Source organism: Anas platyrhynchos, chromosome 19 (genome assembly GCF_047663525.1).
Source record: "Anas platyrhynchos isolate ZD024472 breed Pekin duck chromosome 19, IASCAAS_PekinDuck_T2T, whole genome shotgun sequence".
NCBI lineage: Eukaryota > Metazoa > Chordata > Aves > Anseriformes > Anatidae > Anas > Anas platyrhynchos.
The window spans coordinates 1,332,857-1,360,764 of NC_092605.1; the positions used below are offsets into that span (position 1 = coordinate 1,332,857).

A 27,908-nucleotide genomic window follows, 5' to 3' on the forward strand; every position below is an offset into this window, starting at 1 on the left:
CCAGGAACTGGGCTGAGGTCCTAAATTCCCAGGTGGGGGGCACTGTAAGGGGGGGGCAGGCCCGCAGGGGGCTGTTTGCACCCCCCCAGCCCCCCAGCATGGCTTCGCCCCCCAGGAGGGGACAAACTCCCCTGTGGGCTCACCCCAGAGCCCTTGGTGGTGGTGTGAGGGGGGGGGAAATCACCCGTCCTGCCTCCCCCAGGAGGATCCCAGGGCAGGGAGTGATGCCAAGGGGGGAACAGGCATGTGCCCCCCCCCCGGGGGGCTGCTCGCAGGCACACGTTGGCCCTTAGGGGAGCCCCAAGGTGGCAGCAGGGAGCTGCAGGGGTGCAAAAGTGGGGGGAGGAAGGTGTCACCCCCCCACCGTCACCTCTGCAGCCTGGGGGACACCTCGGGCAAGGGGGGTCGGTGGGGAGGGGGGGCCCTGGAACCACCCCAAGCCCCCCGGGGACACCAGGAGCAGGCCAAAGCCACGCTGGGGACAGCAGAGAGCGTGGCCCCGCGGGGTGAAGGTTCCTAAAAGGAGCCCCACGGGGACGGGGCTGCCCCAAAAAAGCGAGGGGGGAGCAGGAGCAGAGCCACCCCCTGCCCCTGGCTGGCTCCTGGCCCCCCGGGGGGGTGCGGGAAGCAAGGTGGAGGGAGGCTGAAGAGGGGACGAGCACCGCTGCTACTGCCAGGGGGCTGGCTCCGTGCTGGGGGCTGTGAGGGGGGGGCTAGGTGCGGGGCAGGCTGCACATCTCGCAGTGCTCCGTGCCCGGCTGGTTCATGAAGGTGCAGTGCTGGCAGGCCCACATGGCCGCCGAGACGGCGTGGGGCGACCCCCCCATGGCACCGTACTCCTGCAGGCCGGGGAGCTGCACGCCGACCGTGCCTGTGGGGAGAAAAAAAAAAGAAAAAAAAAAAACAGTGAGAAACAAGAAAGGGGCTGGGGGCTGCTCCCAGGTGGGCGCAGGGCTCAACCACCCCACACCGAGCGCCAAAAACCCCACAAAGACCCCAGCCCTGCTCCCCCAGCCCCGCTCGGAGCAGAGATGCTGCCCACAGCTCCCTCCCACCAGCCCCTGGCCCGAGGGGTGAGGGGGCACGGCCCCGAGCCCCCCTTCTTACTGCAGAGCTGCTCGATGGTTGCCCACTGCTCCGATTTCTTCCAGGTCTGGGCGAGCTCCTCGTTCTTGGTTCTCACGGCTTCCAGCAATAAGCTGATGCTGTCCTGGAAGCCACAAATAAAAGGGGAAAAATCAGCACCGGGCACTGCTCCTGCCCTCCTCCACCACTCACACCACACCAGAGCTGCAACCCCTCTGCTCCCCCCGGCGTGCAGACCCCCCCCCAGCACCCAAATCCTTCTCCTCCCTGCGCCGGGAGGGCTGCGGCTGAGCCCCGTTCCCAGCAGAGCGCAAACTTTTCCAAACCAGGCGCCCCAGAGAGCACCGTGCCCGGCCCCAAGCCCGATCTCCAGCCGCCCAGGGTCAGCCCAGCTGCCCCGCACATGCTCGGTCCCCGGCGCCCACGAGGTCTCTGGCACACACACGGCTCGTTTTGCTGGCACGCCGCTCCGCACGGCAAGGTCCCGGGGCGCAGATGTGAACCGGGGGCCGGGGCAGGCGCCCAGACACCGGTGCCAGGCCGAGAGGGGGCCTCGCGGAGGTGTGGGGGCTCTGGTCTCGTTCTCGTTACAACAGGGATTTCTGATTTTGAGATTTTGTTATAATTATTATTTTTCTAAACGTTTCCAGCTCTCTGAGCCGCGGCCAAGTTGGCTCCGTGCAGGCTGTGGCCATGCGAGCAGCCGCCGCCCCCTCGCTGCTCCGAGTGGTGCTCGGAGAGCTCTCGGGCCAGCCGGGGGCTTCGCTTTCACTTCTTGAACTCTCTGCTGAAAGGGCAGCCGGGAAGAACAGGCACTGGGCCAGCTGCACGTCCTGCCTGGCTGCAGGAGCCCGGCCTGGGGCCGTGTCCGGGGCTGTGGCGGTGTCCTCGGAGCACCAGGGGACACCGGGGGACACCGGGGGACACCGAGGGCAGGGCTGGCGGCGCTGACACGGCCGTTCCCTCCCGTTACGTACCCGCAGAGGCATGACCTCGTTCGTGACCAGGAAGAGGAGCAGATGGAAATCAGAAATGATGTCTAGGAAAACGGAGGAAGTGTTCTGGGACAGGTACGTGGCCAAGCTGTGGAAGTCCTGCGGAGACGGGGAGGTAATAAAAAAGTCAATTTTCCTCCCGTGTTGTAACTCCGTTTTCTGATCCACCACCAGACACCAACGTTCCCCTTTTGAGCAAAAATCACCCAAATCATCCCCTGGGCTGGTTGGCTGGGTTTCAGCCAAGAGCTTCCAAGGGAGAGGACCTTTGGGTCCGCGCTGACCCAAGCACCAAACCACCCCAGCCCACAAAGGGCTGGCCCCAGCCCCAGGAAAAGCTGGGCAGGGGCTGTCAGCTCAACGCAAAGCCCAGTCCCCGAGGAAAAAAAAAAGAGGTGGATGAGGGGAAAGCAGCCCCTTCATCCCCAGCCTCCTCCTCCCTGCTCTCCAACAGACGAGGGCGATGAGCAGCCGACCTCTCCCAGCCTGTCAGCGCCGCGCCAGGCAGCAGCCCTCCTCCTGTGCTTGCTTTTGGAGGAAGTCTTTGACATCTTTGGCACAGGCTCTTAAGAGGAACTGGCTGTTGCTGCTTTAAAGCCACTCAGGACTTCTGTGCGCTGGCAAAACCCCGTGCACGCCTCGGGCTGTCCGGCAGCTGCCTCTGCTCAAGGCTACGGGGCTCTTGGGCAAGGGGTCGTGGTGTTTGCAGCAGCAGTGCAGGAAGGGAAGAAAGCACTGGTGGAGCTGCTTCAAGAGACCCTGCTCCTGTCACCAGTGGGTCCTGTCCTGTCCGTGGGGCTGGAGCACGGCCGGGTGGCTCCCCACCTCCCCGGGTTATCTGGCAGAGCACAGAGTTCATCACCAGGCAGGCAGGGAACAGTGCCCGGCCCCTCATCTGCACGCAGACGCTGTGCAGAGCAGGAAGGGGTTTGGCAAACGCCGGGCTGAGGCACGGAGGGGTGATCTCAGGGCACGCCTGCAGCTGTCCTCGGGCAGCCTTTAGAGAGGGAAAGAGGAGCAGATGATGTCTCTGCGTGAGGTGGTTTTGGTGTTGAGTGCTTACCTGAGTTTCTCCCAGCACATCGCGGTTCTCGATGGGAAATGGGTTTTGAGAGATAGAAAAAGTGTAGACTGGATCCTTGGGGAAAGTCGTGGTGATCTGGAAATCCAAGAAAGGGCGATCAGAGCACTGAGAGCAGGAGAGGCAAAAGGGACACGGGAAGAAAGGCTGCTGAGAGCTGAGAGCAGGCAGGGCTCAGCCGGGAAGGCAACCCCAGCATGGATTTTCTGATGGCTTTTAATATTTAAAGGTTTATTCCAACCAGCACAACCCCAGCTCCTGGCAGCCACTTTGAGTGGAGCTGTGGGAAATGCACTGAGCCCGAAGCACCACGAAATGGTGCTGCAGAGAGCATCCCCTTTGCAAAGCTCCCACCACAGCTCTGCCCCGCGCTGGGAGCCGCTGCTTGGGGTCACCCCGGGGGTCTCCTTAGCACCTGGGGGGGGCACAGCACGGCCCCTGACCAGGATGGGGACACAGGGGCTCTGTTCTGGGCTGGGTGCTCAGAGAACAGCTCTGCCCCTCATTTAACGGGCTGTGCCCCTGCTTGGGGTGCACCAGCCCCCTGTGCCCAGCCCACCTCGTGCCCACCTTCCTCCAGAGGTGCCTGGGTGCAGCAGCAGCCAGCGACTGACATTTACACCAGCCCTCACTCCGGGGGCTTCAGAGCTCTGCTGTCAGTCACTCTGCCCTGACAGAGGCTCTCTGTAGGCAGAAATACCTGCCAGAGCAGCATTAACTTGAATAATGCCACTTTTTTTTTTAAAAAAAAAAAAAAGAGACAAACCAAGATGCTTCAGAAATGCAGCTTTCCAGACTGCCCTTAACTGCATGTTCCATCAATCTGTTTTCATCTTAATTACACCCCAGGTAGCCCGGAAGCAGATGCCTTTACTGCTTGAGTAATAAATACGTTCCAGAGCTGCTGGCTGGCACGGGGCGTCGGGGGGACCTGCACCACAGGCCCCTTGTCCTGAACACGGCGTTTCCCCAGCGAGGAGCATGTCGCCCTGCCAGCCCGAGGGCTCCAAAATTGGGCAGTTTGTGGGCTCGAAGTTTATGTGCTCGAGGCAAGAGCAATGGGGAAGCCTCTGGGCTGCCAGCTTCCCCGCGCCGTGGGGCAGCGCCTGTGCCAGGGGCAGCTGGGCCAGACCAGTTGCTTCGGGAGGATTTAATCGTTATTGGCACCGCCTCCGACTCCGGCAGCATCATCTGTCATCTGAATTATTTGCTTCCCTGCCTTCCACGCACCGTAACACTTCCCTTCCGAGCCAAAAGGGCAGAGCCGTGCCGCAGGGCCTGGCAGGGCTCGCTCGGGGGCAGGCGGTGGCCCTGCTCCAGCCAAGCCCCGTGCTCTGTCTTGTCCTCCCTCCCCCAGGAAAAGGCATTTTTGGAGCAGCAACCCGGTTTGCTGAGTCACTACAAGGAGCTGGAGTCTTAATTGCTGCTAAGACAGACAATGGGAGCTTTCTAATGAGCTCCCCTGTCAGGTGGTGCCCAGCACACGTATCCGTGGGGCTGGCTGCTTCCCTTGCTGGATGGCTCCGTGCCACCTCCACGCAGTGATAAGAGCAGGCAGGGCCTTCCCGGGCAGCAAACCTCTGCACCACTGCATGCTGCTCCCCACGAGCACTAAAATCACCCCGGGGCACTGCAATCACCCCGGGGCACGCCGCCTCCTGCGCCTCTGCGCTAGGAATTCCTCTCCGCAGAGGTAAAAGAGGAGAGGAGCAGAGCCCGTCCCACAAATCAGCCCCGGTGTGAATTCCAGAGGTGGGTGAGGAAGCTCACTCTGCCCCGTGAGTGCAGCAGCTACTTACATCTATGATCAGGTACTCGACTGGGAGCGGGCGAGCCAGCTGGGTGATCTCGTTGCCAAACTTGTCTATGTCCTGGAAGAAGAAGAAGAGGAGCGTTAATCCCCGGTGCAGAACAGGGTGAAGCAGGAGGGACGCTGCCCCGGACACTCGTGTTGGAGCTCGGGGATTTTCAGGATGTAGGAAGGAACCTGCTGGCACCACACCGGGGGCTGGGGTCAGGGCAGAGCTGCCCAGCTCCCTGCAGCTCCCCGAGGTTCGAGCCCTCTGCAGCTCTAAGCCACTCACCCATCTCCCTGCGAGCCAAGGGAGTGTTTTGGGACAAACACAGCACTTTGGGTTTGTTTTGCCTCTGCCATCACCACCAGAAAGACAGCCAGCATTATCTGAGCAGAGTAAAGGCCTCTTAAGGTGCAGAATTGTCGTAGAAGGGAGGGAGAGCTCCACATCAGCCAAGGCAAACCCGACTTTCTGCAGACCTGGCCACGAGTCCCTGCTCTGACCACTCAGTCCTGCTCGGGAACTGGAAATCCAGGCATTTCCTCCTGCAGACCTGAAGGGCCAGCACATTGCGGAGCACAAACTTGTTTGGCTTTGCCAGGCGAATTGAACATAAAGTTTAATTATGGAGAAAAATGGCCAGCATATGTTCATTAATCACAAAATGACAATTAGACGTGATTTATGTCAAACACGCCGAGTTCAAACACAGCTTCAGAAATAAATTCATAAGAAGTGACACTTTTCATTAAAGATTCTGTAAGAGGGGGTTGTATTCTCTCCCTAAATCATCACTTAACATGTTATAAATCATTCATCGGGCCCCATATAAATTACACGCCCATAATTCCCCATCAGAGACCCTACATAAAAGTTTGCATTGAGCGAGCGGGGTCCCAGCAGCCAGAGGCAGACCCGAGGCTGCTGAGGCCCACGGGCACCCCGACACCCATGGGGGCTTTTGGGGAGCTCTGCGAGCAGCCACGAGCTGTGGATTTGGGGCAGCACTCCTCGGGATGAGCCAGCGAGTGATGGAGCCACGCACTTTGGGACGAGCTGCCCGTGGCTGACAGCCTCCCCTGGCGAGCTGTGTTTTTCCCTGTTTTTACACCACCCCCCCCGCTATCAGCATTTCTCAGCCCCGCTGGTATTTACGCAGCTCAGGTATGCGTGGAGGCAGCCAGCACCCCGCTCTCACGGTGCACCCCGCCGGACACAACCCGAGCAGGCTGCGGCTCGCTGCCCTGCTCCAGGCAACAGCCCCCCTTCCGCGAGCCCTCTCCCCACCTCCACCCCGAGCAGCCCCTGTCCCCAGGAACGGCTCCCTTTGTAGGAATCTACCTTGCAGTCTTTGAAGCTCCTTTTAAAAGCAAGCCCGATAAGGATCTCTTCTCCTTGAACATGACAGGTTGTTGGCCCCGTGGTTATTTCAGCAACAAGCCTGGTGGCTTGTGGCCTCAGATCTCTCTGGCTCTGACAGGAGCAGCAGGAGACGTGGAGCCTTTTCAGAGAGATCACAGGGCCTGCGAGCTAACCTGCTTCTAGATCGCAGCGATACCGCGAGAGTCAGGAATCAAATCCAATCAAACCAAATCAGCTTCCCAAACACAATCCTGCCCCTGCAAGAAAGAACCTGCAACAACTCACACATAATTAGCCCATCTGGAATTCATTTTCAAATCTAATTAAGTTCTAATATGCAGAAACATTTTTCCAGCACCTGTTCTCTTTAATCTCCGCCTCTGGGGATTTCCATGTTAAATGCCTCCTTTTTAATGTCACGCTGCCGAGGCCTTCGAGACACGCACGGCACAGTTAGCGCCGCGCTGCAACCTCGCTGCCCCCGGCTCAGAGGGTCTCGACGCGTCCAGACCCTGCCACAAAACCCCCCCCTTGCCCACGCCGGCGCTCTCCCGCAGCCCCCCGTGCACCGTTTTATTAGGCAATTACATTTTAAAGGTCCTAACAAACGTCAAGCTGGGAGGGTCGCTAGGAGGGGGACATCCTCATCCTGCGTTTGGCTGCGGAGCGCGAGGTGCTGTGTTGCTGTGCCTTGCACCCCCAGAGCCCCCCAGCCATGAACGTGCTCCATTAAGGAGGGCAGGAAGCGGTTAACGGAGAGGCACAGATATTTGGCACCTGGACAGAAATCAGGCAGCACGGCCCCCGGAGGATCTGGACAACGAATCATCCCGAAGACAGGAGCAAACTGCAGATTGCATCAGGCGCTGCGATGCGAGCCTTCGAAACCGCTGGTTGGAGGCAGAAAACAACGGGATCGGGCAGAGGTGGTCCTGGGGGGCTTCAGCATCTCCAAGAGGAGGGAGATGGCAGCCGGCACGGGGCTGAGCAGCCCTGGCTCTGGGTGCTAAGGGAGCCCGGAGCCGCCTTTCCCTCTGCTGCTGTCCGGGAGCTGCACCGGGCTCACCCTCACCCAGACAAGCAGCCAACGACGTGCAGAAACGAAGCGACTTTTCTCCGAGTAAGCAACAGGTCAGGGAGAGTTGAAGCCCTTCTCAGGAGACTCCCCGTGAGCTAATCGAGCATCCTCCTCCCCGGAGCAGCTGGGACATTTAAGGCTAGGAAGGCTTTTCCAGCCCAGCACAAGCTCTGGGCGGAGGCCAGGCAGGGGAAGTCCGTGGCTGCTGGTGAGAGCTCCCTGCAGAGGTCTCTGCGCAGCCTGGGTATTGCATCCTGCCCGGGAAGAGGATTTCAAAGTGCAGGGGCAGAAGCAACGCGTGCCACGAGGGGGACAGCGTGGCTGAGAGCAGCTGGGGGTCCGCGTCCCGTATGGTCACTGCCCGGGCCAGATGGGAGCACATTTGTTCACGAAGACGTCTGGTCGGACACAGCCTCAAGTGTTGTAAAGCAAAAATGCTCTTGCTGGACCCTGCGGGGGCAAAGGGCTCTTTCACAACACTGCTGCCATTGTGAAGGGTTCTTGCCTTACAGCATCCCGAAGAAATGCTGGGGAATAGCGAGGCAGCTGTAAAATGCAACTCGCTGCACGGATGACATCTTCGTGTTTGTGCTGTGCTGGGGTAAACAACTGTGGGAAGAGCCAAAGCCTTTCCCAGTCCCCAAATCCAATTGTTGAGATGCTTCAAAGGGTTGTAAAACACAGCAATCCTCCTTCCTGCTCTGTTTGGGCTGCAGGGAGCAGAGTTTGGCCCTGCTGCAGCTATAGACCCAGCAGAGTGGGAGCAGGGAGCGTGCAGGCAGCGCACTGCTGGGCACAGGCAGCCTGACGAGAAGGATCAGACCTGACTGAGGCACTGAGCAAGCAACTTCAGCGCTGGGTAATCATCCCATAGGTTGGAAGTGACATTCTTAGCAAAATTGAAATCAATATGGTTGTTTTCTAGAAGCAGATGGATGAAGGAGGTAACTGCTCAAGGGCAGAAGGCACCGAAAACGTCCGTGTGTCATTCAGCTGGGCTCTCCCTCACCCAGCTGGGAAACAAGGCGAAGTGCTCACTGCAACATCCTCATCTTTGCCTGCAAGCAGAGGGCTGCCGTGACGCTTTGCAGGCAACCTGGAAGGCGAGGGGGATGTTTTCTTCCTTCTGGCTCATCTTACCTGGAGGGGCATCTCTCAGAGGGAAGCAACTTGTACTCGCCGGTCCCCAAAGGCCTCGACTTTCACGCTAGAGCAGAGCTCCAGCCTTCACAAGCCAGGAAAGCAAAGGCTGCGTGCAGAAAGCACAGGCTGCCAATTCCACTGGGGTGGTTCCTCCGAGCAGCAGGGCTAGTGGCCAACGTAAAGAGAATGGTAAAGACATACAGAAATCACAAGGCTAGAGGCTCAGGAAAAATGCCTCATCCTGGCAGGACAACGCTGGTGCCATCAGTTTTCCTGTTTCCACGGGAGAAAAGCCCACCCCTGCCACCACGCTGCCGTCACGTTCAGCAGAAGGGCTGCAGCCCTGGGGTCGTGGAAGCCCCCGCTTCCACTCTGCAAACACAAAGTGGTGCAAAACATGCAAGAATGGCTCACTGCTCGATGTCCTTTTATTTCCTGGCAGCTGGGTGCGTGCACTGAAGCCCCTGAAGCTGCAGCTCTCCTACCCCTTCCCCATCGGGGTGCATTTCCTAGCAGTCACTGCTCGAGTACCAGCAACAATTTCAGGCAGAGAAACACCTCTGAGCAGCGTGACTTCACCGTGCAGACATCAGCACCTCTGCTATCTGCAGGGGTGGAGGCGAACCTACTCCCTTACCCTGCTACAGGAGACACACGAGTTCACGAGATTTTTTCTTCTTGCATCTGGATGCAAAGTTGTTCTATAAATACATCCGTGCTAGACCAGCGCTGACCTTCTGGTTTGCATCCAATTATAATAAATTTGTACAGCCCCTTTCATCCTAAAAGGCTTTTCGAACGAATATTTGCACGTAACATTGAAATGTATCTGGGGATTTCTCTCTCTACACCAGTGGGAGCTTCTCAGCCCGACACAAAACGCAGCAACTGGCCAAAAGCGCAGCTTTCTGCCCAAAAACAGATGTGGAGAGACAGCACAGGGGGGAACCCCCACATCAAGGACTGGGGCGAAAGCTGCTCAGCTCCTGCAGTTTTGACAAAGAAAGGGGAAGAAGGGTGCTGCACCACGAACCAGATGTCCGTAAGCATGCGGCCAAGCAGCGGACTCCTGCTCCTCGCAGTGTATTTAACCAGTGCTTTGACACCATCGCTGTCACCAACCCAGTAACCATGAGGTAGTGTCTCTGACCTCAAGCCTTGCACATTTAATGAGACCCCAAAGGTTTTCAAAGCCAGGAGTGACTAAGCTTTCCATTGATTTAAGAACATACCAAAAAAAAAATAATAATTAGGAGATCCTACAGCCAAACACGTTTAAGGCTGGAGGACAATCACACCCGCCAGAGCAGTCCTCAGGCCTTCCTCGAGCACATCATGAAAAAGGCAATTAGGGAGAGAAGTTATAAAACACGAACTAAGCTGCAGCCCGACCCAGTGAATCAGTGGCTGATGGAAATTTCCAGAGGAGGCTGGAGCCATCAGCGTGCGTTTTGTTTATCTCCCTGCTTCAGATTACGAATCGCAGGGAAGACCTTGGGGGAACACCCACCGGCTTCCTGCTCCCAAACACCCAGGGTGGCCCACATGTGGGACACAGACCTGCGGGACCTCCTGCGGGGCTGCACCCCGATGTGGCACGGCGCGGGCTCCCGCGGAGCAGGACCACAGCACGCCAGGAGGTGAAGTCATCTCCGCGCTCCAGGCCAACCATTGCACAACCCAGCCCCGCTGCATCTCCAACGGACCCGGCTTATCAGCTCCTAACAGCGAGCTGAGGGAAAAGGTGAGGATTTTAGCTGCTTTTCCCCAAAGGACGGATCGCTCTCAAACGTTGGATTTAGCCAAAAGGTCCTCCTTGTTTTCAGGTGGGGTTAAAACAACCCAACAGCGTGGCATGGAGGGGTAGAGGGGGGTTAGAGTCTGGTAGGGTAATTCACCCAGGCTGGCAGCTATCAGTCTCAGGCTCGGGCAGTGCAAGAGCATCCTGACAAGCTCCTTTCCTGCTGATGGCGCGCAGCGTGCTCGTTTCGGTTGTCTCAAACAATGGCAGCTCTGCATATCCTGTACTGCTCAGCAGACAGCTTTAATACAGATGGCAGGAGCGCTGCAGGCTGAGCAGGCTTTGAATATCAGACACAGACAAGAATGAGATAACTAACTGGGGTGATGGATGGCTAATTAGCTGGCAAGCAGTGCCATTAATTAATTCCCCTGTCCTTGCTCACAGGGCACCAACATACACAAGTTTGAGCAGCGGTGCCATTAGCCTCCACGGAGATCCTGTCCCCAAGTTTCTAACTCAGCCCCGCAGATACTGGAGGTCTGAAGATCTGCAGAAACAACTGCCAAGTGAACAATGACAGTCCATTCATCATGAAAACTGTACCGAGAACTGCAGCAGGCCAGACACCAGCAGTGCTCTAGCACGACACTTCAATAGGAGCGTTCTGGATGCACGCAGGATGCAGCTATCCCTCACTGTCCTCACTGGGCACGGGCAGGAGCCCCAGTGCTAGGGAGGAACACCAGGGACGCCTTTGGGCCCTGCCACTGCTCTGGAAGCCTTCTCACCCTCCTTTTGTTGCAGAGAAGCACGCACAAGGCTGTTTCTCCTCTTGCTGCATGAGCTGCACTAACTTTTGGTGCATCTGCTACCCAGTCGGTGCCTGTCGGCGTGTCACACACGAGCAAATCCCCAGCACTGTGTAAGGAACCCGCTGCTCTCGCTGCGCTGTTTGTGCTAGCACACATCACACAACTGTGGAGGAAGCTGAACACAGCTGGGGGTCAAAATCAACAGAGAGCCACGGCAGATTCAGCCAACAAATACAGAAGAGGAGGTGAATTCAGAGCACTTGCTACGGGCTCTCAGCGGATCGCTGCAGCCCTTATTTAGAAGCTGGATCGCCAATGGCTACTGCAGCACTGGAAACCCTAACAGCACTTTTACGAGGGGGAAATGGAGCTTATGCAATTACTTTGCAGACATGTGGTGAACGGTTACTACTGAAAATAGTTCAGACCTCAAAGACATCCTTTCCTGAGCTGGCCATGCCGATTTCCAGGCACGCAGCAGAGCTGTTTTCGCAGCTCCCCCACCCACGAGCACGCAGCGCTTACCTTATAGAACACATCAGGCACATACTGCTCGCTGCTGGACTCCTTTGCGTAGCCCAGCTCCGGTGCATCTCGGCAGGGCAGCAGACACTCATCCCGAACCAGCGCCATGCACTGGTTGGAGACCTGGTACCCCTCGAAGTGAACCTGGTTGTCGGGACCACCTGCAAGAGAAAAGTCTGGGTCAGAGCTGTGCAGGAGAGAGATTTGCTCGGAGAGGCACGGCTCAAAGGGCACTGTAAGACACGACGGTCCTTGTGACAGTGAGGAATGGTGAAAAGGCAGTGCCTGTGCTGCTGCACGGGGAGCATTTCTAGTAAGGATTTCTCCATGTAGTTAGCAACGTGCACTTCTCAGCACTATTTTCACACCTCGCCTAATGGGACAGCGAGAGCACTTTGCCAGGAGCTTAAACAAAGCCAAGCTGCCCTCTTGGAAGGCTCCTGACAGCGTCCACCCCAGCACCCTGCAGGTATCCTCTCTCTTCCAAAACATAAACCAGGCACACAACTCCTGCAAGCCTGTTTTATTTCCAGTGTACCACGAGCTGCGGAGTCAGGGTTTGTCACCTAGCAATGTCAGGCATAAGAAGAAAAAGTGTTTTCTCAGCCCATAATGGATGGCTCGGTGGAAATCTGACATGGAAAGTGGAAATTAAGACCCTGGCTCACTGATAGATCACATGTTTGGCGCTTTAATTTGGATAATGTAAGCAACATCGGGTCATATGTCATTAGAATACAACTGGAAAGAGAAGATACAGACAGATGGTAGGAAAACATTACGATTTCCAAACCTAAGAATTCAGGAGGGGAGAGGAATTAATCCATGTAGAGGATTTACAGGCGAAGTTGATGCAAACTATCCAATTATATTTATACTGCACAAAAGGAAGGAATCAAGTGTCTAAATAGAAACCTGATGGGCTGATAGAACAGAAGAGAATGAAATTATCTGGAACAGAAAAGAGGAAATATTCGTTTTCTTCCCTTTGATCTCTAACCTCAATCACTCACTGCTCCAGAACAAACACTCCTAGAAATTAAACATAGACCAAGACACGGGGGAAGGCCTAAACAAAGCTAGCTATCATTTTCTCAGTAAAACACCCTTGTTTAAAAAATAAAAAAAAAATAAATTAAATTAAAAAGAGTGAGCGAGACGCACATTTATTTATAATGAAAGATTGATGCGTTTAGCACTCTGGAATGCAGGGGCAGCTGTCTAATTGCACGTGCTCGTTAACTGAAAGACAGCGTTTTCGCTGAAAAACGCTCCAAGAACGCTTACAAAACCTGGGCTCAGAAAGGCAGCACAATATCACACTTTCAGTTTTTATATTGGATGCTGTTTGGAAGTCATGTTTTTGTTTTTGTTTTTTTTTCATTGTGCTAAATAGACCCAGAACCCAGCGTATCTGCTCCAGGGAAATTTTAAATGAATACACGTGTCATCCCATGAAGAACAGCAGATTGAACTCCTAATGCTACAACTCTCCCAGCGTGTGCCAGCATCGCCCCTCGCGGCCCAGGCAGCACAAACTATTCCACAGTGCCTCTGGAGACTTGCTGTGAAAATGGCTAAAATCCGAGGTGACAAAGCAAAGCATTGTGCAGGCTTCTCCGTTTTATTCAGGCAAACAAAAAAGGCTTCCACGCACGGCAGAGCAGAGAATCCTCCGCAAGGGTTTCCCTGACAGCAGCACAAGGGAGATAAAGGACCCTCCTTTATGCTGAACCACCCAGAGTAACTTTCAGGATCTGGATTGCCGTGGTTCTGCGCTGCCGCTTTCAGGAAACAGAATTTGGAACTTAAAGATTTGAAACAGAAAAGCAATCAGCAGCTATTCCCCTGGCTGCAGGCAAAAAATACTTTCTGTATCAGGGAGGTGGGTGCTCCAGGTATGAGCCTCAACTAAATTTCCTGCAGGGGACAGGGTAAATAGTTGAAGAGGAGACATCACAGGGAACAGAACAACAAAAAAAGAAGGTATTTTACTTGATGGAACAAGGCAAAACCCTCGTTAAATAGGACAGATGGGGACCAGGACGTTCAACTTCCTCTAGCAGAGCTGCGTATTCTACTTCTGTTAACAAAAGATAATTCGAGTGTAATCAAGAGACGCGGGCGAGCTGAGGCCAGTTTATACCTGTAGCCACAACTGTGACAAACTTGGATCCAAAGTGACCATCTGGAGAAAGGCGACAGATGTTGGGCTGCTGGTTCTGAAAGTTTCCAGCTGTGATGCACTCTTCTGCACTGAGATAATACGTGTCCTGAGGGAAGAGCAGAGATGTCAATAGAAAGGACAACACGATGTAGCCGGGACCTATTTCCCTGGTCTGCGGCCAAAGAAAACTACCAACACCCTAGTAAAACATGCTTTCGTAGAAAGCTGCTGCAGAGACCGGGAAAAGAATGTGACTTATCACTCCTCCAGCCCTGAGCGTGGCTTTCGCCAGAAGGACTGTCCCGCTTTCGGTTCCACCCACCTTCACACACTGGCTTTGTTACGGGGTTTCGTTTTCTGAAGGGCTGCCACCGATTTTAGAATTACAGGAAACTGCGAGGAGGTCAACGCCTGAGCACCCAAACCACGCACCTCGCAAAGCCCAGCCCACAGGAACATCCTCCTGCTGAATCACTTTTGCTGGCTGAATTTGCATCTCTCACAAACCCATTCTCTCCACTCTACTAACTTTTCTTAAACCACCAGCACAATTTTCTTAAAAGCAGGGTGGGAGAAGGGCTGCAGGTAGCTTTGCCTGCTAGCCAAACAGCTTCAAACCCCCTAACAGTGCTCTTGGAGCTCCAGCTCCTTGCCCTTCGACAGCTTCTAAAAACCACATTTCACAAGAATTCCGGTCCCAGTGTCACCTCCAGCCCTGTCTCACTCAGTGCCCCGTTTGGCAGCATCAGCATTTAGGTGATTACACAAACCCTCAGTATCAGCAGCAGCAATCGGGGACACACTCGAGCCTCACCTTGTTCCTGCTGTACCGCACAGTCCCTTTCCGCGTGTCTTCAGAGACCAGATCAGTAAATATCCAGCCAACCTATAAGGCAGCGTTATGGAGAAAGTTGCTTTAAGAAAGAGAGAAAAAAAAAAGGAAAAACCCCAAACCCACAGAAGACAGCTTATACATTTTCTCCTAGCAGGACAAGATGTTCTTGGCTCCTCGCACAGCCCTGCGAGGGCCTGCTGCATGCTGCCTGAAGGAAATGGCTCTCCCAGCTGTGCCGGGCTCATTTGAATACGATTTCCAGGAGCAGCATGCCAGCTGGCCGGCCGGGGGCACCTGCAGCTTTATGTTTCACTCTGGAATATTTTTTCATGGAAAGATCTGGAGGCTGCAAGAGGCCTCTCAGCCGCTACTCCTCCCACCCACAGCAAAAAGCATTTCCTATCGAGCATTCAGAGCAAAGCGGCATCCGAAGCGCCAGCAGATGACAAAGCAGCTCACATGATCTCATTTTGAAGCTCGCAGTCACTAGCTAAGATAAAGCTCGTGTGCTCCCACTGGAGCATGATTCATTCCAAATCGGCCTGCCCCGTTCCAAAAAACACATTCCTGCTTTTTGCATTGTTTGCACATAGGAGTGGAGATGTGTACACACACACACACACCGCTGCATGAACCCTTCTCCACACACGTGCTAAAAACAGCTCTCAGCAGCCTCCTCGTGACCAGCTCCCGGAGCATTAACCCTTCAGAGAGGGGGAACTGCTGATTCAGGTTCCTGGCGGAGCCCAGAAAGACAAAAATCTGCAACCAGCAGCGAGCTGCACGTTAAATCACTCTGATGAAAAATGTCTGATGTGAGAAGCAAAGGGAAAGCGTGGAAATAAATAACACGCACAGAAGCTTTGCTCCAGACACTGGCAAGAGGCTGAAGATCTTATCTTCGGAGAACAAAAGATCTCACCACAGATGTTTATAGTCTACCGTACCGAGTCTTTTCTGATTTGTGTTTTCTTTAGCAAGTCAATTCTTGTTTGTGTACGTCTCATTCCTGGCATTCACATGATACCAAAAGATTTCCCAAAGCAGAAAACATCAGTACAGGTTTGAGAGATGTCAGCAAACCGAGATCCCAGTGCCCATACATCCTGATTGGGCTACTGACAGGCTGCGGGCACAAGGAGAAGGGAGGACCGAGGCTCAGCTGTCGGGGGACCTGCACCCCTCATTGAGGTCCAGATCAACTCCCCGCCGCCTGCCTGAGCAGCAACACGAGGCGGGACCCACAGACGGGAATAAAAATCAAGCAGGAGCCTCTGCTCCTGGAAGTGGAGCACAGATTCTGTCAAAAGGAAGAACAAACTCAGAAGGCAACTTCAGCTACATCTGTGCCCAATTAGCACTCACTGGGAAGATGCTACCAGGAATGGCTCCTATCAGAGGAGAAATAAAGGGAAATTTGTGTTTCTATTTCTTTGCTATTCCCTTTGATGTCATTCATGACAGAGGACTGCTGACTGCAGCTGAACAGCTCTGCTGTATGCTCATGCTCAGTGAAATGCTCTTTTATTTTTTTTTTAATACCCGAGAGCATATGAGCTACTGACACTTATGCTAGATTTGAAATGTGCCCAAACGATCTCGAATAACCCTGTGGAGCTGAAGAGAACTGCCAGGGACTTTCTTCATATGCAAAAACGTGTGACACCCAACAGCATCCTAACCTTTCTCAGTCCAAGCTTGGCAGCAATCTCATCCACAACCTCTGCTTTTGGATCTTCCAGGATCTCCAGGCTGTTCTGTGTACCAATCTGCAGCAAAAGAAAAAAAAAATCTTGCTAGTAAAACAGAACAGGAAAAACCACAGCACCCTTAGCCATCATCAGGAGCGAGGCAGAGGATGGAAGCAGGGTTAGGGGTTTTCCCTTCAGCACTAGCACTGATTTTCACCCCAGAGACCTCCTTTGCTCACAGACCCATCCTGCAGGAGCTCTTCAGATAAGCCTGCAAAGCGTGTTGGGGTTTATGAATGAAAGACCCTTGTTCAGCACTTACAAACAGGCTATCGCCGTCTCTGAGCGCTTTGGAAAAGGCGAGAGATTATAAAATGTTCCAAAGCTCTGTTCAACCTGCCAGTTCTGTACTCCTGCTCCGTTTGTTTGAGTCTTTGAGCCGCACCGAGGCAGAAGTCCAGTGAATCCGAGAGCCCACACCCAGGCCTTCCCCCCACGTTCTGGAAAACACGACTCCATCTGGGTGCGTTTCAGAGGCGAGCTTTCTCGTGTGGGGAGCTGCTCTGCCAAGAAGCACAGCAGAGACTGCTTGCCAGGAGAGCAAAAGCTTCCTCGCTTTTCCTGTGCGCAGCTAAAACACATGAACTTCCAAAGCACGGGCTTAACAGAGATACTGAAACACAGAGGGCATGGCTGCACTGATATTTGAAATAAATTGAAGAGTTTATAAAAGGTTTGCAGTTCTGCCCTCAAACGCACAGTCCTGAAGATCCATGTATTTTTTCTAAGGTTAATTTTTTGCATTTTACTCTAGCAACCTTGCAGAAACCAAGAGGAAGAAAACACATAATCCACAGAACCCCCCCCACCATAATACGTTCACATACCGAGGGTCTGCACTTACAGAAGTGACTCTGCTCAGCAGAGAAGCCAACAGGCCAACTCAGACTCAAACCAAGCCTTGTGTTAAGGGCAGAGCGGCTTTTCACATCTGCCAGCTCCATTTTCAGCTCCGTAACTCCGAGTTCAGCTTTTGGGCTGGCTGCGAGGCCAGGCACCAGGGGACCCGCTCTGGCTGGAACCCATGGGATGAGCTTGGGAGCCTGAGCGCAGCACCGCGCGGTGCCTTGCACCATCTAGCGGGGACTCGCGGCCGCTCCTGCCCGCCCCGGAGCCAGCAGCAGGCAGCTCTGAGGTCTCCAATCTTATCCTCCACCCCTCAATCAAGGTGGCAGACTTTATTTGTCTAATTAAGCTGCTTTAACTATTCCCGGACAGCTGATAAGAAATCGAAGCAAGGGCCAACTTTTTTTTTTTTTTTTCCTGCTATAGAATTTGTTTTAAGGACTGTTCTGTACCATAACCTTGGAAACCCAGTCATCAAGGAAAACATAACAAGTGAAACCCACTGTTCTGAAGCCTCCCGAGCTTTAAATCATCCGAGCACAGAGTAATGTAAAAGAAAACATAAGAGTTATAAAAAGCTAATCTGGGTTTTAAAACTCTTTCAGAGGCAATAAGCAGCAGTGACGACGGCGCACAGCACGGCGTAAATCACAACTCCTTTTTCTTGGGACTGTTTTCCTCACGGAGCTGCAGTTGGAAATAACTCGAGAGGTTTCCCAAACAGAAAAGTGTTTGTGTTCCCTGATTACAAGTCGACAGTGAGGCCAGGGCGCAGGGCTCGCATTACCTGTGGGGGTTCGTAGATGGCAGCGACCTCGGCCCGGATCCCCAGAGGGATGTCTTTGTGCTCCGTGTACCGGCCATACAAATACCCAAGATGTTGGTTTCCTGTCTTCCGCCAGAAGTCTAGGAAGCGATCTGCAATTGTGTGGTTCTCAAACATGATGTTGTCAACATGCCTGTATTTCTGTTTGACAAAGTTCAAGCGTCAGGGCCATCCTCAACTAGGTCGGGTTCCTTTGCCTATCGCCAAACCCTTCCCCCAGGGCCCCCAGCAGCACAGGACGCTCGCCACCCCTCACAGCGGAACCCTGCCAGGAGCAGGGAACGCCGGCTCCCTCCCTGTCCCACACCACTCTGCCTCAGTTTCCCCATCCAGCACCTCTCCCTGCCCAGCACGCAGAATTCAGCACGGGCTGGGCTGTGGGGAAGCGCTGCGCAGCCCCCAAATCCCCTGAGCTTGGTGTCCTGACTAGGGCCCTTATCCCACGAACTCTTGCAGCTAGAAGAGACAGTGAAATTTGAGCAGAAACAAGAAAAAACAGCGGGTGGGCCTTTGGATCCCATGAGGAAAGAGAGTGGAGATTCTTTGCTAGCGGTGCCAGCTCAGATGTCCTTCCCATTAAGAGGAAACTGCTGAACCAGATAGATTCTGGAGTCCTTCTCTGCAAGGACTGAAGACCTTAACAGCCATTTCCCCAACAACTGCCAATACGCAAAGGCTTCCCGCTCCAAGTTGGCTGTTCTTGAAGTCATCTCTCCAAAAATAAAAGTCAAGACTCTTCCCAGCTCTAAGCTCAAGGGCCCCTGCGAGCACTGTCTCACCTGCCTATTGAGAGTGATGGCACTTGGCTGACACTTTGTACAAATGCCTTCTGGCCAAGGAGGGTGCCCTTCACAGCCCGATTTGATCTTGCAGCTGATGTTTTCCAGGGCAACAAATTTCCCCCTGCAAGAAGGAAAAGAGAAGGCTGCTGTTACCATGGTAAATGCTTCTGGGTCTCAAAAAAAAAACCAACACCCACAAACAAACAAAAACAAGTGGACAGAAAAATAACAGAGGAAGCAGGGCAGAGGAGACATGGTGACACCGATGCTTTGCATCTTCCAAGGATCTCAAAGTGCCCCTCCAAACTCCTTGGGGACGCAGGAATTCTGCAAGTCCCCAGGTGACCTCTGCTGCCCACTTAGTGAGGCAGGTCAAGAGGCTGACACATGCTCCCCAGCCCACCTCCTAATCAGGTACTCAAGCAAGAGAAGACAGAGAAAACTCATGGGATCCAGCTTAAATAATTGATGCAGCGCGTGGCAAGTAATAGATTATATCGCTAGGGCAAATTAAAGCTCCTTTCATGTGCACAAAGCTTCCTGTAAAGGGAAGTTCCTTTCAAATCAAAGTGTTATGGGCCTGAGCTACATCTCATGAAAACATTTAAAAATTCCCAACAGCATTTAGGAACAGGAGGGAGAAGGTTACATCCCCACATCATTTATTTAAAGGAGCTGCATTTCAGAAAAGGGTGGGTTCACCAACAGCACCAAAGGAGACTTCAGATCCTTCACAGAGCATGTGTGCCACAGCGAGGCATCAGAGGCTGAAACAAATCCTGCTTTCTGTGCCTCCTCTTTGCTCAGTGCTTATCTGGCCTGTGTCACCGCAGCATCCTCAACCCCATTAAGAGGCAGGGATGCCTTGTTTCCCATTAGTAGGTGGTGATCCATGGCTCCACAAGAGAGGGTTTCTGAGAGCGCGTGGAGCATGGTGCAGAACAGAATCAGACCCCGAGGAAGCCTCAGCAGCCTCAACGCCTCTCCACAAGGTTGAGACCCAGGCTTGGAGCTCGGTGTAATTAGGGAACCTCTTACCTTCCATCTGGCCTCCTCTCCCCCATCAGTAGTGTTTCTGGAAGCAATTAGTTTGCCACACGCACAAAAAAATATCCACAACCAAAAAACGTATTTAAAAAAATAAAAAAGTGTGTTCTCCTCAGCTTGACATTCATAAGCTGTATCCAACATTACTCCAGTGAGAACTGTGTGGGATTTATTTTTTTAAAAAACAAACAAAAAAACCCCTACAACTAGATTCCCTTAAACACGGAGATTTTCTTACTTGTCTGCCCCTCCGGTCAGCTTCCTGATGTAGGCATGGAACGACATATGCTTCACAGGAGGTTCCAGATGGTTTAAATAATCCTCATCAAAAGGCTGCCAAAAACACCACACAAAGAAAAGCCAGGTCAGACACCTGTCTGATCATACATTGATCGCTCAACAAATGGATGTTCTAGATTCAGCCCCACCGGCTCTCAATGTGGAAGCAATCAAGAAAATTTAGGCTCTTTTTCAAGGCAGCTACTACTGTGACAGAAACAGTGGGACTTTACAACAGCGAGTTTTATTATCGCCTCCTACTTTTATAACAGATTGGCTCCACAAATCAGAGTGAGCCTCAAAGGCAAAACGCTTTTTCCTTTCAATATGTAACAACAAACAAAAAGCCCAGCTGCTCAAATACGGCCAAAGAACTTCCAGAGCACACGGCAGGGAAGCAGGGGAACAGCCAGCCTGGCTCGCAGAGACTTTTCAGGGATCACTGCTTCGTGCCATAAATTACACAGCTTAGCACGTTTGTAGGCGTCGCTAACGCTGCCTTCAACCTGAATAATGTGTGGTTAAACTGGGAAGTGCTGGGCTGCGTGAAGAGAGGGGCTGAAACAAGAAGACTTGGGCAAGAGCGAAGAGGGAGGAAAATTGGAGCTGTGCTGCAGCACCTTCTGTTAAAACCATTACCGCAGAAAAACAGAGCATTAACCAGGACAAAGCCAGGGTCACGAAGGAGCTTCAGCTGTCCTGGACGGGAGCACACGGCAGGGCTCTGACTCAGAGCTGCCATCTCCGTGTGGGCAGCGCCACGAGGAAAAGCATTCAGACTGCAAGAAACCAAGCCCGAGAGCTTTGGGTGACACGCTCCCGTGTGCCTTTCTGGGGGCTCTTACCTCTAGTGGTACACAGTGCACGCATTTACCCAGGGGGCCGTGGCGACACCTACGCAAAGAGAAACAGAATTAGCACAAGAAAGGAAAAGTTAATCTGCGCTGACTTGTACAGTTTAACAGTTTTGGTGTAAAAGCTCTGTAAAGTCACATTACTCTGGGCAACCCCCCTGCCTATTAGGGGATATTACAGAGCCATCATCACAAAATAATTTTGTGCACGGAGATGGCAACAGCTTGAGTTTAAATGTGAGAGTCCCAGGTCAAGATCAAACCCTCCCGATGTCCGTGCCACTGGCAAACAGCTCTGCTCCAAACAACCACGTGAACCAGGGGCAGATCACAGCTTCTCAAGTTTTACGACCCCACGTTGAGGTTGTATTTCAATTCAAAGCATTTTGAACGTGTGTCACAGGGCCGGCCTGTGTAAATTCAACAAAAAAGGCAACCAAAACATTCATCCTTTATCAGGCACCGAGGACGGTCTGGAACAAACAGGGGAGCATGTGTTTATCGGACAGACAAAGACCTGCTGGGTGAAGTTACAAAACAGCGGGGAAAGCATCTCCTTCCCGAGGCAATCAATTTAAACCTAAAAAAGAACAAAAAGGCACCACGAAACCCTGCACCTCTGCCCCAGCATGAGGAACAGGTCAGTGCTAGTTTTCCAAAGAAGGCCTCTAGAGAGCAGTATGGATGTTGGCTCTTCTGAAGAGGAGATGGATGGGATCCAGTTGCAGCATTGCTTTTAACAAAGTATTGTGGCAGATAATGTACATAAAGGACCACTAAAGGCTGCTAATGCACTCCGCCGAACGCCAGCATCCCTTCATGTTTAGATTGATATGCACTCACAAATACAGGAACAAGCCCAGACACACACTTTTTATCATAAATATCCGCCACTGGGCTTTGGCTCCCTGCTAAGAACAATACCTTCATTTATTCTTTTGAAAAATGCGGTCAAGTTAAAGACAATGTTTTTGCCACGGAGTGGTGGGTTTCGCCTTTATTGTTTCAGTAATGTGACATTTCCCTCATTTATCATCAGCCTGAGAAGGTTAGATAGGATTTTCCCCGTAAAGGCTGCCTCCCTCCAAACTTCCTCGCTGCTGCAGCACCAAAGATAAACCACATGGAAGACGACACAATGGGGAAGGGTGAGCTCCTCTGTCTTAGAAAGAATTCCTGGGTGCCTTTAAAATTTTTTACTCAAGCCCTTTCAGGAGCTACTTTGCAGAGGGGCCTAGCCCCAAGCCAACAACCAGCACAGCCGTCAGGCCAGGAGCCAACTGGGACGTTGTTAACAATGAGCCACAAAAAACAACCATCCAGACAGAGGCCATTTTAGCAGCATCAGTGCAGATTTATGGGGGTATTAAGTCACCATTGTATTATTGCTTGTACAAAAATACAAGCTGCTTTGTTTATCTAAGCCCCTCGCAGCTAAGGGGTTTGGCAAAGTTAAACTTCGCTGCGTTTCTGCGAGCAGAACGGACTCCCTGGTTTCAGAGAAAGGTTAAGAACAGCACGTGATGGAAAGGAAGCCAAAAACCGAGCGGAGGCAGGGACCCGAGTCCAAATTCCACATCTCTGACACTGGATGAGGCTTCCACTCGTTCCCCTCACTTCTTTGTTTTTCCTTTATAGGGAGTGGCTGGATGTGAAGCCACAGAAGGGCTCCAGCTCGGGACACCTTGGTGACGTGCCTCACGCACAGCTCAGCGCTGCATGGAGCGGGGAGAGGCACGAGATCTCCGAGCTCTGCTCTGGCAGAGGAGCTGTTGGCGATTCACAAACCAAACCTTGCTGCTTTATCACCTCTCATGCGAGGTGGGGACCTGGCCCTGCTGCTCTGCACGCCTGCCACCTCGGGACCAGCCAGCGGGGAGCCTCATGTTGGGACCAGATGGGACAGAAGCTAGCAGAGCCTTGGAAGCAGCGTGCCACACACGCAGCACGAGCCAGCACTTCCCCACGGCACCACCAGCTGCCAGGACATCCCGGGGAAGAATTCAAAGTATTCCTTTTAATCTGGAGCTCCAAATGTTTCAAGAGCACAAAATATACGATCGCAAGTCCCCGAACAGGGGCCACCTTGATCAAAACAATAGATGCTCTGAACGAGTCCTTCCTGGCAAAGACCCTGGAATTTTGGTATCTGCTTCCTTCCTCAGCTCGCCAGAGCCTCCGCTTAACCTTGCAGGACAATGGCGAGAGCTGTTTTCCCTTGTGAATGTTTCAAAGCGAGGGATAAAGCAGTGGCTCGGGCAGCAGTTCCCAGAGCACGCTTCCTGGCTGCTGGTTTTGGGCAAGATGTCACCGTCAGGGGAGGTGCAGACACACCGGTGGAACAGCAGCCCGCGGTACTTACAGCTGCTGGTCTCGATTTCGGTAAATCTTCCCGTCCTGTTTGATCAGATACTGGTCGATCTCATCTTCTACCACCTGGGGGGCCCCCGCAGGCCGCAAGCTTTGGGAGACAGAGGTGTCCATGGTCTCTGAGGAAGAGCCCGCTGGGCTCGAGGGGTAGAGAAACAGCATATCGCCGTGCCTGGGGGGGAGCAAGAACAACACGAGGGTGTCAGCGGAGCACGAACCTTGCCTCCAAGGCTGGGGTGGGAAGCCAGGTGAGGAGCCTCACGCTGTGCTCAGGCAGCTGGAAAGGCTCCTGCTCTGCCCTCTCCACCAGCCCCTTTCAGCAGGGACTGAGCTACGCCAGATCTCCACCCTGACCACTTGAAGGAATCATCTTTTTTGCCCTACATAGCGTAGGAGATGCTGTGTGCTCAGCTTGCTGCATGTTACAAACCACACCCGTGTCCACACGCACCTCCAGCGCCTGCTTCTGGGTAGCAAAACCCCCCAAAACCATGGAGCAGTGCGTGATTTATCTCAGTCTGCAGGCAGATTAGTGAACGTGGCTCTCCTAGCCATTAGCTACCTTCGTCTCCTGCCTCAGGTGTTCGCACAAAGACAACTTTTCGTCAGCAAAGACCAACAGAAAAGGAGGAAGGAAAAAGTGGAAGGAGCCCAAGGAGAGAGGCAACAGCTCCAGCAGGGGAAGGGGCTGACGTGGATCCTGCACACGTCGGCACAGCCCTCCCAGGGCAGCTGCCAGCGCTGGCACATCCAAGTGACAAGCTGCACACAGCAGGAACAGCTCTTATATTTTAAGTTGGTATAACATTATTCTTGACTTTAACAGAACAAAGACATTCCCAACCAAACACAAGGTGCGTGCACCACGTGGCACCTCTGATCTCCCCAGGGACCTGGCTACGACAGGAACAGGAGAACAGGAACCCTGGCTTCTGCGCAGGGGATTATCAGCCTGGCACTGATGCAGGAAAAAAAACCCAAAGCGCAGTGTGAGCGAGGGCAGGGATGAGGGAGCTCGCTGCAGGCTGCAAAGGAGCAAAGAGCAGCCTGGTGCTGCCTCCCCACAAGCAAACGGAGGCAAGAAGAGAGCTCAGAAACGGCTGCCACAGCCCGACGCCTCGTCAGTTTGCTCCCCCCCCATTTTTGCACGTCTGCCAGGCTCTCCTCTCCGAGTAGCTGCTGCTGAGTGACCTCTGAAAGCTGAGGCCTGCGGTAACGTGATAGCTCCTGCTGCTGCCCAGCTCGGGGGGGGGAGGAAAAAGAGTTCAGACAGGCTGAGAGAAGAGGCACCCTGCTGTACAAAGCTCCCCCTGCACCCCCAGCACTCTCTGTCAGGACTCACTTGATTTTCAGTAAGTTGAGGGATTTGTTTTGTGATGCTGTGATCTCTCCTGTCCTGTTTCTATTGGTGTAGACAGAAAACCCATTATTCCTGAAACCAAATTCTTTTGCAACCTGAAAGAGAAAGAATGGCAAAGTTTAAGATACCTCACACCCCGGGTCAGGTGCTGAAAGCTGCTCAGAGCAAGCGCTAAGTCCGGGGAACTTCTATTGCAAAAGCTTAGCTGAATTCATCCTCTTTTCTGAAGGCACAGGGAAACTGAGAAAAACAGAAAGACTCAGAAACACAAGCAGTTTGTTAAAAAAGCAACTGAAACAGAAAGCGATTCTCGCTCCTACCACACAAATACAGTGTAATAACTGAATCTGGGCAAGCTGTAATGACTCGGGGGGGGGAACCATCCTCTGTTACCCCAGTGCTCCCACTCCAGCCTTGCCAGCATGCACCACGCTGCTCTCATCTTCCTACGACCAGGATTTCTTGGCCCAGACCTTTGTCTCCGATGACAGACTTCAGTGTTTTTGGAGGAGACAAATCTCACAGCCCTTTAACAAAAGGCTCCAGCTCCTAGCTCGACACTAACCATGATGTATCTGAGAGTTTATACGTTTATCATCCAACAGGACGTGCTCCAAAAGACAAAGAGCCACGATCAAGGAGCCCCTGAGTCTGAAACACGTTAAAATCCACAGCTGTTGACCTGCACAGATCTGTGGTGGAAGAGCAAAGCTGCAAACCCTCTACCAGGAAAGAAACCCAAGCATTTCTTTTATTCTGCTCTGCACGAGGGTGCAGTTTTCCCCTATCAGCAGACGATTTCAGTGAGTGCTGCTGCTTTTGTTCCAACGGTCGCTGCGAGCACAATTGTTCCCTGCTCCCTCTGGCAACAGGAGCCCCTGAAACTGAGCGGCGTGTCCCAGAGGTTTTGAAAGCAAAAAAACTTTTTCCTTGGGTGGGACTGTTCAGAGAGCAGTGGTATCTCTGACCCAGCCCCGAAATCCATCAGGATTTTGCTTGGTCAGGAGGGGATCGCTGCTGTGGTCTGGGGACAAGTGCAGAACAAATCAAGTGACCTAAAACCAGCAGAACTTCAGTCTGCTCCCCTTCCTCCTTGCAGGGAGAAAGGAAACCCAGCTGCCCAGAGCGGCCCTTCTCTTAGGAAGGAAAGAAATCCTCACCTGGGGGTTCCAGGAGGGGAGGAAACGGAGAACTGCGAGCTGCAGCCACCCCCAACCTGACAGTTTGCTGTGTTCCTCACGCCTCGGGGTGGAAACCTGCCCCAGAAGGCCCCAGGGGCCCTCAGATCCCTTTCCAAACTCGCCTTCACCACCTGCCTGCTCTCTCCAGAACGATAATGGAAACCTGGCAGCATGCAAAACGCACCCAAATGGCACCGAAAGCACAAAGGACGCAGCTGAATCACAACTGGATCGTGCTGAAGAGGCCAATCCCCCGCAGCAGCCCTTGGTTCTCAAACATCTCCCCTGTGCTGCTGTCAGCCTGGGCTCCCCCAGCCGCTGGGAGAACACAAAATTTGTTGTCCTGTCGCAGGAAAGCTCCTGCCCCAAGGATCCCAACCGAAAAGCTGAGAAGTTTTCCTCTTTAAATTGGTTATTTATCCCTCTGGAGTTACAACGAGGGATCTAGTTTCGGCTCTATCAATAAAAGCACTTTTCCACAGCTGGGCAAAGCATGTGCCGCCCAGGGAGGCACACGGTGAGGGGCTCGGCTACCTTCTTGAGGAACGTGGCCACGGTCTCGCGCTTGGTGGCCGTGATGCGCTTCACCCCGTCTGGAGACTGCACGCGGATGATCTGTGGGGAAAAGAGGACAGCCCCCGTTAGCTGTGGGGACACGGAGCCCACCACTCCAGCACAATTAATCCCCCCCGCACCAGTTTTTAACGCTGCTCCTCGTCAGAGCACAACCACACCAGGCAGTAATTCCCTCCTGCATGGCATTACACGCCCAAGGATTAATTACCCTAATGGACGAGGCCCTGCGAGAAGCTGGCAGGGAAAATAAAATGCTAAGGCTGCTTTTTGTTTTGTCACAGCTCTGCTCTCGGACGTGGAACCAAACTTTTAGGACAAGGGTGGATCAGAGCTGCTCCGGGAGGGACGCATCCAGCGCCACAACCACCGGCCGGACCGGTGCCGACGGGCTCCAACCCTCGTTAGTGGCGTGCAAATTGCATGGCTAATGAGGGGACGCAGAGAGGAACATCCTGCGTTGGTTTATAATGAAGAGACACGAAGCCAGGAAACGTTCTGCGTTGCTTTTGATGAAGCGTTAAGTCGGAAGTGGGGAAAAATGGCAACTTTGGGGGGTAAAAAATAAAAATATACACAAAAATTGGGCATGGATGTGGTAATAAAGGGCTGGGGAAGCAGCGAATGTAAACGCTGGTGTCCTCATGTTCCCTGCTGCAGCCTTAAAGTCAGAAATGGGGGGAAAATGGCAAGTTTGAGGGCTAAAATATAAAAATATACACAAAACCTAGGCATAGAAGGTGGTAAAAAGGGCTGGGGAAGCAGCGAATGTAAACACCGGTGTCCTCACGTTCCCTGCTGCAGCCTTAAGTCAGAAATGGGGGAAAACCGGCAATTTTGGTGTGGCGAAATATAAAAATATAAAGAAAAACCGGGCACAGGAGGTGGTAAAAAGGGACGGGGAGGCAGCGAGCGTAAACACCGCTGCCCTCACGCTCCCTGCTTGAAGTTTAAAGCCAGAGACGAGGCAAAAACGACAATTTTGGTGGGCGAAATATAAAAATATAAACAAAAACCGGGCACAGGAGGCGGTAAAAAGCAGCGAACGTCAACGCTGCCCCCCCGGGACCGGGCAGGACCCCCCTGAGGGGGCTGCCAGGGGGCAGAGGAAGGCCCCGGGGCTCGGGGGGGGCCTCCCCTTACCCCCCCCAACCCCCCCCCCCCACCCCCGGGGCCTTCCCCGCCGCCCCCCCCCGGTTTCTGCTGCCTCATCGCCCCTCCCCCGCCGCCGGGCCCCACTCACGATCGTCTCCGCCATCTCGCCGCCCTCCGGGGCCCTCTCAGCGCTGCCCCCGGCCCCCCCCCGCGCCGTTCCTTGAGGCCCAGGCCGGTTCCGTTCCCCTCCCCCCCCCCGCTCCGCTCCCGCCGCCGCCGCCGCCGCCGCCCCCAGGGCCCGGTCCCGGCCCCGCCGCCGC

The 27,908-nt window shown here is 53.6% G+C and overlaps 1 protein-coding gene and 1 long non-coding RNA gene across 2 annotated transcripts; both read right to left on the reverse strand.

Annotated features, from left to right (window-relative positions):
• Positions 1-98: 98 nt before the first annotated feature.
• On the reverse strand, positions 99-27,908 carry NPLOC4 (NPL4 homolog, ubiquitin recognition factor). The gene is made up of 17 exons (XM_038165401.2): positions 27,737-27,908; positions 26,455-26,535; positions 24,722-24,834; positions 23,372-23,551; positions 21,001-21,049; positions 20,115-20,209; positions 18,827-18,950; positions 18,009-18,188; positions 16,307-16,393; positions 14,604-14,675; positions 13,769-13,895; positions 11,623-11,783; positions 4,962-5,033; positions 3,145-3,240; positions 2,064-2,180; positions 1,108-1,210; positions 99-871 (listed from the first exon to the last, which is right to left on the reverse strand). Exons 1-17 carry the CDS (start codon positions 27,749-27,751, stop codon positions 714-716), a joined length of 1,830 nt encoding a protein of 609 aa, XP_038021329.1. The 5' UTR covers positions 27,752-27,908; the 3' UTR covers positions 99-713.
• Positions 5,040-11,597, reverse strand: LOC113845530 (uncharacterized). Its single transcript, XR_003501158.3, has 3 exons — positions 7,098-11,597; positions 6,300-6,591; positions 5,040-5,511 (listed from the first exon to the last, which is right to left on the reverse strand). It is a non-coding gene; the product is annotated as an uncharacterized lncRNA (long non-coding RNA).

Coding starts and splice junctions, on each gene's coding strand:
- NPLOC4 (XM_038165401.2), bottom strand. Junction 21,050..23,371: donor CGAAATCGAGACCAGCAGCT/GTAAGTACCGCG, acceptor CTCTTTGCGTAG/GTGTCGCCACGGCCCCCTGG. Junction 20,210..21,000: donor TGCACTGTGTACCACTAGAG/GTAAGAGCCCCC, acceptor TGTTTTTGGCAG/CCTTTTGATGAGGATTATTT.